Source organism: Triturus cristatus, chromosome 5_1 (assembly GCF_964204655.1).
Source record: "Triturus cristatus chromosome 5_1, aTriCri1.1, whole genome shotgun sequence".
In the NCBI taxonomy this organism is placed as follows: Eukaryota; Metazoa; Chordata; class Amphibia; order Caudata; family Salamandridae; genus Triturus; species Triturus cristatus.
Window position 1 is genome coordinate 913,060,387 of NC_140587.1, and position 13,043 is coordinate 913,073,429.

Here is a 13,043-nt window from a genome sequence, read left to right on the forward strand (position 1 = left end):
CGCCGCTTCCTGGTTTCGACCGATTCGAATGTTTACTAAGAGCTAAGAGCCAATCAAAATCGCACTCGCGCACGCCACCGTACGCGTACGGTAAGCGCACCGTAAGCGCACCGTACGCTGGCTCAGATATATATATTGATTTAAAGGCTATTTTCTCAGAATCTACTGAACAGATTTACACCAAACCTACAAAAGGCACTTCCTTGACCTGAGGACTACCTCTCTGCCAAATTTCAAGTAATTCTGTTCAGCCGTTCGGGCTGTAGCTGTGTCTAAAGGTCCTATGGAAAAATGCATGGGAAAAACGCGTTTTGGGACCCCCCTTTTATCTCAGCCCCCGCTTCACGAATCCCCCCGAGACTTTCAGGGTAGGAGCGGAGCGTAGCGCCCCACCTATTTTGAAAAATTCGCGAGGATTCGTCGACCGGCGCCAAAGTTATTCAAAATAGAATGTTGCGGATTTCCTATGGAAACGTGGTCCTAACTATAACTACCTACTGGCGACCGCCAGTAGGTAATATATATATATACACATATACACTGGATGTTGATCACAAAAAATCCACGAGGTGAAGTTGTTTAATTTTACTTGGACAAAAGAGCGCGTTTCGAACACGTCCGTATATATGCAGATTTTACACAGAAGTTTGTTTTGCTTTGTACAGATTCCTCTTGACTAGCCCAGTTGCAATTTTGAGGTAACGATTTTTTATTTACAAAAAGTTCTAACAAATTGACTATTCAAGTAAGTCTACCCATCAAGAGAGAACGTGGTAAGGCGTTTACAGTTTTTGATGTGGACTTAAGTTTGCAATTAATGAAGAATTAAGAGGGTGCAATGTGTTGGACAAGCATGTGAGCTGTGTATTTGTCTAGTAATTGATGACTAAAATTTCAACATTTATCATTATTAGGTACAGAAAAGGTGCGGCAAGCGCAGGGTGATGAACACCTCCACATTGTGAATCCAGATTGGCTTTGGAGCTGCTTAGAACGATGGGAAAAGGTAGAGGAGCAGCTCTTTCCTTTGAAAGAAGACTACATCAAAACACAAAGGTAAACATAGTGATTTTCTTGGAATAAAAAATTAAAAAAGAGTACATTGTATTTTGGGATGAATACAGTAATGGCAAACTAACATGTGCCTTGTTTTGTTATTATACTATTCTTTCCATCCAGAAGAAATACTGTGCTGCAAATTTCAGTCAGCAGTTGACCGCTTTATCCCAATAAATGTGTCCCAATGTTATGGTTACTTAAAAAGCACATTTAAGCATTTGTCCAACATCCCCTGCCCCCCCTCCCCCCCCCCGCCCCTCCCCCCCAAATAACTTCCCATTTGCTATGTCCTGGGTTGTTTAAAAGACCACTAGCACAGCCTGTTGCCCCTTCCAGCACAATAACAAAATGCAGCAGAAAAAAGTGAATATAGCTTATAAAAAAAAAATGCAATCCTGTTCTTAAAATATATAACCATTTATTAAATGAGCTTATCTCTTTTAATTTCTCTGATTAGCATATAAATCTATACTTCAAATAGAAAGTACTCTTTTTCCACTTTCTCAGCCTGAAAATGTAGGCAGTCCCAATGTAAAGATTTAATTTAGGCTGAAGGTGGTAATATGTGGGTTGGCCAAGCAGAATTATTGGTCAGTGGGCAGGCTGAAATAGTGGACCCTTGGTTTCAACCGGAGACCGTGCTGCCAGAGCAAGTGGTTTAGTTAATGATTTTCTCCTCAAACACAACTATCACATTTTATGTGTTTGATGTTGGCACCCTAAGTGGCTAAATTTATGCCCAGAAGTGTTCCATACTCACTGTGGCACTGGAACCAAGCTGTATGTGATTGAAGAGTCTCAAATACGCCTAAACTGTTCCTGTGTTGCTTGTCTTCTGGTTCAGTCGGGATCCGGTTTGGCAGTTCGGGATGGACTGTTCGCATTGGAGCAGGACAAATGCTGATTTGCATTTGGCTGGGTGTAATCTGAGGTGGCATGTTAGGCAGAAAAACAGTGGATTCGAGTGCTACAGTGAGCAAGTGCCAGCATTTAGGCTATTTGCTAGCATTACCCTATACCTTTTTGTGTGCATGCTTCACCTGAACCCCCATCGTCAATCCTTAAGCTCATCAGCTTTGCACAGAATAGCAAAACCCCTGCGCTGTAATGCCTGCTTATCTCGCCTGACTTTGTGGCAGGGCCGTGGAGCATCTCTAGCACAACTCCATGTCAGTACAGCTTACCTGTCCTCTTCACTGAGTACTTTTTAGGTCTCGCCTGACCCAGCGCATGCGCTGGTCTGGCATGATATTTTGTGAGGGCTCCAAAAAGTGCTACCAGGCCAGCCTAGAGCTACAGTGCATGTGCGCGGGCACGTGCGTCGCGCTTTACCGCGATTACTTTCACTTTCGCGGCCACTTTGATGTTCTCCGTGAGGCTTCAATAGATTGCAGCAGTTAAAACAAGCATTGTCATAGCCAATAGGTCTCGCTTTTGGGACCTTATAAGTGTTTAGTTATGCAACTGTTGCATGGCTAAACACTTATAAGGTCCCAAAGGCGAGACCTATTGGCTATGCCAATGCTTGTTAAGTCTTGCCTAGTGACTAGAACAAAACCCTTTGACTAAGAGTTCCTCCGTCCCCTTTAGCTGTCTACAGACTGGATAGCAACCCACAATGTTGTTGGACCCCTCACTCCAATGCCATTTTCTTCTTTCCGACTTTACTGAATACCAACCAGCAATAAGTGTATTCATCTTCCAATCTTCACACACTCCTTGGTAGCCAAGGCAGCCCTCGCCTACATGCTCTGTTCCAGCTTGTTCTCCTTGTTGTATTGCTCTCCCATTTTTCATCTTATTCTCCACCTTTGCTGTGTTTTTTCATCCTCTGGTGTTGATTTTGCTGCTAGCCTTTTGTGTGTGTGTGTGTTGCACATGGTTCCCACTTGCACACTCCTTCACTTTTTGTGGGTCCCTTTGCCCCACTTTCTTGGTGTAACTATTGTTCCCCATTTTTATTGTTTATCATCTTACCTTCCCCCTATATTTGGTGTCCCTATAGCCCATCTTTTGTGGTTTCATTTTGCAACTCCCGTTTGTGATGTGTCTTTCTTTAACCTTTTTCTTGTTTCTCTTGCCCCAGACCATTTCTATCTGATCACCCACTTCCTATCTAAGTGGTCCTCTTGCTCCCATTTCCTTTTAGGTATGTGTGCTCACTTTTGATCCTCTTGCATTCTCCTTTTTACTGTTCATCTTTGACCACATGTTCTGGCGTTTCACTTGCATGCACTGCTTTTTAGTAGCCCCGTCATACCCCTGCTCTTATTTTGACATTCTTGCCTACTCCTTTATAGTGCTCACCTTCTTCCCCCTTCTTCCTTAGTGTTAATTGTGCTGGCCATCGTTCTCCCTGTTGCCATCCTTCTCCTATGCTGGGCTTTGCCCCTCCTCCTTTGTGCAGCCGCAACCCCTCCCAATGTTGTCTCCTCTCCACGTTTCTGCTACATCTTGCCTCATCAGACTCTGCCTATCTTCTTTCGCCCTTAACAGCTACCCTCTTAATGTATGCCCTTTCACCCACAACACTGCATCCCAATTCAGTAATACCACTCAGTCTGCTGGATTCAGAGAATTACCCCATTCTCACTTCTCCTAACAAATCCTTCCCCTACTAAAATAGCCTTTTCCCCATCAAAGAGAATCCTCCTGTGTCCTTATTAATGCAAGATTCCTGAAGAAAGACTTACCAACGTGTATAAGCTCCGGTCAGACTTAGACATTGACATGCACTTCATTAAGGAAACCTGGCTAATAAAGAACTCTGGACCAGCTCTACATGAAGCTATACTGGCTGTATTAAAAATACTTGTGAGAAATGGAATTGCTTTTAAAATCTATTCTAAATTATAACACCCACAGAATGTGAATTTCTACTCGCCCAATGCTATTCTTCTCTCTCCTTCTCCTTTCACATCTGCAGATCTTCTAACATTTACAACTCTTAGGACCTTCTTACAACTTTGTATTTGAGACCAGGCTAAAGCATTGAAATATTTGCTCTCTGGGGGGGATACTTCAATACCTTATTTGATAAACATGAGCAACCCATCCCGAATTGCATGCTATTAAAGATGTAACCATTGAACCTAGTTCAAAGAGTTATTGAACCTCAACAGACTGCCAAACGCAGGTTAGGTGCAATATTTGCCCTGTGGCGCCTTGTGTCTATTAACAGATATCACATAACCTTCATGGGTCATGCCATAATTCATTTAACTGTTTTTCTGACAGACCAAACATCCCCATACAATTGATATTCTCTTCCTAATAGAAAAGGCTTGATAACTCTAGATCTCAAATCCCTCAAATACCACAAAAGACTTCTTGTGATACTTTGGAAAAGAACAAGCAAAGCTAAGGACAAACTTAGTCTGCAGTACTATTCAATAATCTGCAAAGCTGAAGTCAGAAAACTAAAGCCCCACTAATCTTATCTAATGTATAAAGCAACATGCCTAACCAAAGCACTAAATAAAATAATCGTTTAATACCTGAAAGCTCAATCTTGAAAGCCATCCACACAAGAATTATGTGATTCCATTGTGAACAACTTAATCAGCAAACGTGGAAAAAGAACTTGTTTGTAATGACAAAAAAGACCTCCATCTCAACCCTCTGTCGCTCAACCAGTGTCATAATAGTCTTATAACCTTCAACCTTCTATCCACTGATTACTTCAACAATTGAGAAAATAACTCACAATTTGAGTCGTCTAGCAACTACTACGTTCTACATTGAGAAGAATGATCTATTCTCACACATGCAAACAGGATTGAATCTGTGCTCATTGAAACAGAGGGTGACCTTAAAACTAGTGTTAACCCGAATGGAGTAGTGGCGCTGTTGCTTTTACATCTTCCTACCGTCTTTGATACCGCCTACCATCTGACTAACTCTAGAGACTGGAATAGATTGAGATTCAAAACACCGTCCCGCAGCTGAATTGATTACTTCATGTGTAACTAATCCCTCATTCTGTCCCTTCCTCTCTTACCGCTGATCCTTCTCCATTGGACCTTGGACTCCTGCAAGAATCCACTATCTCTCCTCTTCATTTCAACATGAACTCAGCCTTGTGCGAGACCCATTCGGTTTCAAACTCAGTTGCACAAGCTATGCAGTTGGCAAACAAATGATCCTAGAACTTCATAGCCCGACCTACGAAGATCTCTTTGCCATGCATCAGTGTAACCTAACATGGACTATTGAATGTGAACAAAGAACCTCAAACTAAAAACAATCAAAAAAGGAGGTACTAGCAAGTGAGATATGCCCATTTACCACCACCTGCCCTAAAGAACTTGACAATGATCCTAATCCTTAATTCCAAGTTAAACATCTAGGTGCAGCCATGTATTAAAAGCTCTCTGAAATCTCTCTAAATAACCAAGTTGAGAAGAGAAGCATTCACATAAGATGGTTGCAGTGAACTCTCCCTTGCTTAGGATTCAACAAGCCACAATCTGCCTAATATTTTCCCATCTGGACTATGCCAGTGCCATCTGTCATAGTGCATCCAACTAGGTGATAGAGAAGCTACAGGAATCCAAAATGTAGTTGCAAGATAATACTTCAACCTGAATAAACCTGTGTGCTGGCTCCCCGTAGTAGTCTTCACATCAAAACTGCTCATGCCATTAATGGCTCAGGCCCATTCTCCCTCAGCAGAAACGTTCGACCTACCTTCAAGTGAGACCATTTAGATCTGTACATGCAGGTCTTTGCCAAAAGGCAACCCGTTCATTCTAAAGGACAAATATGGACCTTTCCGTGGTCAAGTTTAAGAGTAATGCACAGTGAATTCAAGAGAGCACTAAAAATCTGCTCTGATCTTTTTTATAACTACTAGGTTATATATCCAGCAATGAAGGGTAAACATTCACATGGGCAATGCATTTTCTCTTGCACTTCTCTCATAAAAGTACAGTTACCATGTTGGCATTTGTTAGTGTTTTTGTAAGAGAATTTGGCATTTTAGAAGTCTGCATGCGCGGGAGAATTAATTTGCCTGATGTGTAGCCAAAGAGCGTTTAACTCAAAGCATTAAAAAAAAATCTGATGCATGCATCAACTGCAGGTTCCTCACCTTTAGAATATTCTCAAACGCCAGACTTGTTACCGAGACTTATTTCCAGTAATGCTTAAGCATGCCAGTAGGTAGTGTGCTTCATGGCTCCGCTTTGACTCAGTAATGCCCCCAGAAGCTATGGAGCAGAATCGCATATAAGTGTACCCCCCAACCCCTTTTGTGCTGATATCAGTTTTGCAGCGTGAATCTTTCTGGATTCACTATGCTGTGCATTATTCCGCGGTCTAGTGGTTGGGTCCGGAATCGTGGAGTTTTTTCCCTCCTTTTTTTTTTTTTCGTGGCCCAGGTGGGCGACAACGTCCCACCATTTGGTGTCCTCCCGTGACATCGGTGTGCTTCCTCCGGAAGCTCCCACCTTTGGGCGCCATCTTCAGATTCTTTTTTCCGCCGTTGGGTCTGGAACGTCACAGAGGAGTTCCAGAGTTTTCGAAAAAAAGAAGAAATCAAGCGGAAAACCACCGAAAAGTTGGAGTTTTCATCTTGCAACCAGGAACACAGAGCCGAGACGACGAAGGAGGAGAGGAAGATAAAGAACTTCGACGTTCAACGGAGAATGCGCACACGGGGATCCCTGAGCGCAGGAACGGACAAAACCCCATTCAATTGTGGCCGTAACTGCCACCACAAATACGCGCAAAAGAACCAGCACCCAGTCTGCAACCTCTGCCTGCAAATCGACCACGAGAGCAAGGATTGCAACGCCTGCTCAGCATTCACCCAAAGACCCTCAGAGTGAGGGAAAGACAGAGGAAAGCGAACTACGCCATGCAAGGCGAAGGAGAACCTCCGTCGCTCCGGGACTTGGGCCTCTCCAGCGGAGAAGAGGACAACATCGCCGAGGGACCAGAGGACTACACGGTCGTAGAGACCGATAAGTAGACAAAGGAGGTAAGAGACATGTCGACCCCTTAAACCCCGACATGATCTCGAAAAACGGAGCCAAAGTCCTCGAAAGGAGCACTGGCGCCGAAGCAATCAACAGTCACAGCTGCGTCCATGGACAAACAGCCCAGCGGATCCTTCGAAAAGGACTCCCAGCCGGTAAAAGCTCATGAGAAGCCTCGGTCTTCGAAGCACACCCCCGAAAAGGTGCGCTCAACGCCGAAGGAAAAAGAGCCGAAGGCGACTTCGACATCAATATCGACGACATCGAAGAGAAGCGCCGGCCGAAATGGAGAGGAAGAAAAGAAGGCTCGAGGCCGAAATGGAGAGTATCCTCCAGAGGAAGAGGGTTTTCGAAGAACGGATGAGCAGTTGTACCATCCCTTTGAACCCCTCGATGGATGTCGAAGTAGAAGTCGAAGAGTTCGCCAACCCGCTGAAAACTCCAGAACCAGCAGAGCAGCAGAACGTAGAGGGCCTGTATTACTAAGAGTGAGAAGGCGAGGAAGATCAACAAAACAACCTTGCAATCGACTCCCCCGACGGTGCAGGACCTGGATTGGCAGCACCTCGACGCCGAAAGCCCAGAAGAAGCCGTAGAGTCATATCCATCGAGGCCTTCGCCGCCAGACGACATTGGCATCTACAAAATGGTCATCAAGAATGCTGCAGCAACATATGGGGTCAAATTAGAGGAAGAAAAACCAAAAGCCTGCTTCCTCTTAGAAACTCTGCTCCCCACTCAAACTAGGAGCCAATTCCTTCCCATGCTCCCAAGTGTACTGGACCAGGGCAGGGAAGCTTTCAAGGAGCCAGCAACCTGCAGGTCTGTCACCCCTAAACAGAGAAAAAATGTAAACATTCCTCGAAGGATCCAGCATATATCCAGGGATCCGAACCGGCTGACTCCATTGTAACGGGGACAGCCAGAAAGAGGGCCAACATTCCCTCAAACTCAAAGCCACCTCCAGACAAGGAGAGTAAGAGGATAGACCTCACAGGGAGGAAAATCGAGAGGAATGCAGCAATTCACTGGTGCATTGCGAACTCCAGTGCCCTTATAAACAGACATGCGTACCAACACTGGGAAGAGGTCGGACAGCTGCTCAAACATCTCCCAGAACAATACCAGCAGAGGGTAACACACCTGGTGGAGGAAGGCAAGAACATGGCCAACACCTGCCTAAAATCGGCCCTGGATGCGAGACACATCCAGCAGGCTTATGATGATTGGAGTGACAGAGAGGAGGCATGCCTGGCTAAGGATTTCAGGTTTCAAACCGGAGGTCCAGAAAAATATTCTGAACACAGCCTTCAATGGGGAACAACTGTTAGGCACACAAGTGGACGAGAAGCTGACACAGCTCGAAAAGGAGAATGAAACTGCGAGGACCATGGGAGCACTGCAGTTCAGAGGGATGAGAAGGGACACCCCCTAAAGGAGACCAAACTGCAGAGGAGGAAACCAGCCGGGAACGTCGCACCATACTTTCCAGCAAAGTTATCAGGGTAACAACCAGGCACAGCAAGGTTAGCAATAGCAAAACTGGCAGTACCAACCTAGCGGGCCAGTCCTTTCGGGGGTGACCAAACTGACGTGGACAAACGAGAAGAGGGGAGCAGATGCAATCCACCTCAAAGTGACTCCGCTGTACCGAACGTGCCCATCCACACAACATCTCTACGGGGGCGGCACAACAAAAGACTCGGAAATCAGTTAGAAACACACAAAGGAGAAAACAGCGAACATGTAACACCGGTAGGAGGCAGACTAAGACACTTCTTCCAAGGGTGGAAGAAAACAGACAAATGGATACTGAACATCATGCAGTTCGGATGCTGTATAGAACTGGGAAAAAAGCCACCAAACAGGAGGCCAACCAACAAGACTCGCACAGCAAAAGAGCTCGCGCTCCTCCTGCAGGAAGCACAAGAACTCCTGCACAAGGCGGCAATAGAAACCGTGCCGTTCAAGGAAAGAAACAAGGGAGTGTACTCCAACTACTTCCTCGTGCCAAAAGTGGACGAAACGTTAAGACCCATCCTGCACCTACGGTTCCTAAACCAATACATAAAAACTCAAAAAATCAAAATAACGCCCCTACAAGAAGTTATACCACAAATAAGGGACACAGATTTTATGTTCACTATAGACCTCCCCATGAACCGAAAACACAAACATCTAGTGAGATTTGCCATCAGCAAAGCACACTACCAGTTCACGGCCCTAGCCTTTGGACTAAAATCCGCACCAAGGGTCTAAACAAAATGCCTAGCTGCGGTAGCGGCGCACTTATGAAGGCAGGGAATTCATGTACATCCTTACCTAGACGATTGGTTGGTAAAGGCGAATTCCTACAACCAATGCAAACTACTTGCTCGGCGGGTCACGCACACGCTGACGGAACTAGGATTTTCAATACACTGGGGGGGTGGGTGGAAGTCCTCGATAGAACCAGAACAGGTGACGATCTTCCTGGGCGCACAGATCAACATCATTCAGGGCAAGGTGTTCCCCAGCGAGAAGAGAACCTTCGCACTGCTGAAGGAGGCACGTCAATACTGGAAGGATCAACCTCTAACTGTGAGGACAGTGAGCAAACTCATGGGGATGATGGCGTCCTGCATTCACCTAGTCCCCAATATCCGACTCCACATGATACCATTCCAGGAATGGCTACAGCAGGAATGGTCACAGGCAACAGGGAGTTGGGAGGATCTAGTGGTTGTAACGCACGCAGTGCAAGAGGAGATCACATGGTGGAACAAAGAGAACATAACAAAGGGGAAACCATTTAAACCACCAACTCCAACAGTGACAATCACAACAGACGCATCCCAAATGGGATGGTGAGCGCACATGAACCAGCTCAAAGTGAGGGGGTTTGTGGACACAAACGGATGCGATAAGACTTATCAACTACCTGGAACTAAAGACCGTGTTCCTTGCCCTAAAAGCCTTCCAGAGACAACTGTACGGCCAGAGTGTTTTTTTTTTTTCATAGTTTATTAGTTTTCTGAATATTACAGCTTCCGCCGTCATTAACCCCTTCGCTGCGGCGCCGCCATGCTCATGACGGAGCCACGCCGTCATGAGTCATGGGCGAGCTGTGTTCATGACTGCGTGGTTCCGTCACGACTCCGCCCACTCTCTATTTCGCCCGCACAGGCGGGGAATTAAAGCCGCGTGGGAGGAGCGGCCGCCAACGGCCGCAGCATGACGGAACCACGCTGTCATGAGCACACGCGGCCCGTGGCTCATGACGGCGTGGTTCCGTCATGAGCGCACAAGGGGTTAATATACATCAGAACAGATCACAATCTATAGATTCGGCAAAGAAGCACAGAAATAATAAACATTGAGACAAATAACTGAGTTACCAGTGGCCTAATCCAGAACAACAATGTCTGAGTTCATCGCCATGGAATGTCCATTATCTTTAACATTTTCTTCCGGTGTCTCGTTAGATATGCAATAACAACTCCAACTGTAGAAAATTCCGCCTCCCATCTCTCCCCCCCCCCCCCCCAACCCCACGTCCCCCCTTCATGCCCCCCCCCCCCCCCTCTGCCGGGTCAACGCAACTCGAGGTCCATGCATAGACATACTCATGCGGGCCGCCTTCTGTCTCCCTCCCCTGTCCTGGGGTCCCCCCCTCTCCGAAGGACGTCTCAGCTGCACTGGATGTGGTGACTTGGGAGGCCTGTCCCGCTATCTCCTGCATCATCGCTCCCCATGCCAGTAGCACCTCAGGCAATTTGGCATCCTTCCTGGTACTCTGTATATGTCCCTCCTCAGCCAGGGCCCACTCTCGTAAATCTGACCTCCACTTTGCCAATGGCTGTCCTTGCTGTGTTAACCAGTGGATTGCTATACGCCTCTTGGCTATAACTAGCCCCAGGATCAGGAACCGCCTGCTTATCTTGCTTTTCGGGTCCCGCGGAATCAAGCCTAGGAGACATGCGCGGGGATCCAATGCAATAGTCCATCCGGTTATCCGGGTCAGATCACCAAGGACCGCCCCCCAATAAGTCTAGATTGATGGACACGTCCAAACCATATGCACAAAATCTGCTGGATCATAGCGACATCTGGGGCAATGGGGGTCTCTGGAGCTATCAATGGCGTGCAACCTTCTAGGGGAGAGGTACGTCCTATGTATTATGTTGTACTGGATTTGCTTAAAACGATTGCTCACTGACACCTTCCGCACACTCTCATGTATCCTTTCCCAGTCTCGTGTCGTAACTTCCTGGGAACACACCTGCTGCCATTTTTCTTCTATTTTTAGGAGTCCGTTCTTTTTATCGTCCCGTAACGCCCTATAGAGGTGATTGACACATTTTCACCCTCCCGCCATGGCGATCATAGTGACCAGAGTCCGGAAACGTAGGCCATAATTGTCGTGCCGTTGCCGCTATTTTTGCATATTGCAGAAACTGCCCTGCCCCCAACTCAAAGGCAGTCGCTGCCTCCTGATAAGTGATAAATTTACCGTCCGGGTAAAGGTCTGACAACATCAGGCAGCCGCCCGTCTGCCATGCCTCTGTCGACATCACCTGGTCAATCTGAGCAAAGGGCGGCAGCTGCCATAGGTCCGCCTCCGGGGCAAAAGGTCTGTCCTGAATGATTTTACGAACCACTCGGTTCTAAATTGCAGCCCCAAGCCGCACCAGAGGCGGACCGGCCGCCAGCAGGGACCTCTCCCAAGAGGGGTCCGCATCGAACCAGGCTATGGCATGTTGCAATTGCGATGCAAAGTAGTAAAGTTCCAAGTCAGGGATCTCCAAACCCCCTGTACCCCAACTACGTTTCAGGACTTCTAAACTAACCCTGCATCGCTTCCCATTCCATAATAATTGGACCAACAGTGAATCGAGTTACCGGAATAGTCGGTGTGGAATTTCAAAGAAGGAGCCTTGCATGGTATAGAGACATCGGGGCTGGACTACCATCTTTGAGTGCAATCTTACCCATCTGTGAGAGGTTAAGAGAGTTCCAAAAGGTAATACTACCCTGCAACCCACGTATTATCCTCCCCATATTGCGCTGATAAAACCCCGTCTCGGACCTATCGACCCATATCCCTAGGTATCGGACCGTGTCCTCCGCCCATGGAAGTTCCAGCACCTGTCGTTGGTCCTCCCCCCAATTGATCTGTGTTAGTCGTGTAAAGCTGTGACTTAGTTCTGTTAATGTAGAGCCCGGAGGCTTCAGCGGATTGGGCCAACGCTGATAGCAATGTCGGCAGTGATTGGGTCGGCCGACTCAAGTATATTAACGCGTCATCGGCGTACAGTGACACCACATGCTCCGAATTCCCCACCCGCACGCCCTGTCCTACAAGTATCCTGCGCAGATGACACGCCAAGGGCTCCATTGCCAGGGCAAATAGCAATGGGGAAAGCGGGCAACCCTGCCGCGTACCCCTTGCTATAGGAAATGCGTCCGACACGTACCGACCCGTACGGACCCGCGCCATCGGCCGAGCATATATTAACTTAATCCAGTTTACAAACCCCTCCCCCAAGCCCATTTTTAGCAGAACCTGCCAGAGGTAATCCCACCTAATCAAACGCCTGTTCGATATCAAGGAACTCCAAGGTATTCTGTTGGGCCCGTCCTTCCACAGATTGCATAATGTGCGCCAGGCGGCGGATATTCCGCAATGTATTTCTGCCCGGTATAAAGCCGGACTGGTCATCATGGACCAGCCGCCGAAGATAAGGGAGGAGCAGAGACATCAACACCTGACTAATAATTTTAAGATCAACATTCAACATAGAGATGGGCCTATAGGAGCCGGGGAGGAGGGGGTCCTTCCCAGGATTAGGGATCATCACAATCAATGCTTCCCGCATGGAGTCTGGGAGTGTACCACGTTTCTCAGCCTCCACTGTGATCTCTAGTAGTTTGGGGACCAGCAGTCCGCCGAACTCCTTATAGAGCTCGGCGGGTATGCCGTCCATTCCCGGGGACTTTGCAGTTTTTAGGTGGGCGATAGCT

At 47.1% G+C, this 13,043-nt stretch overlaps 1 protein-coding gene across 1 annotated transcript in view; it reads left to right on the forward strand.

Annotated features, from left to right (window-relative positions):
- CTDP1 (CTD phosphatase subunit 1) overlaps nucleotides 1-13,043 on the forward strand; it is a 646,418-nt gene that overhangs the window by 213,489 nt on the left and 419,886 nt on the right. Inside the window, exon 9 of the mRNA XM_085605940.1 lies at nucleotides 915-1,056. Coding sequence (XP_085462066.1) covers nucleotides 915-1,056 — 142 coding nt within the window. The remainder of the gene's footprint in view (nucleotides 1-914; nucleotides 1,057-13,043) is intronic.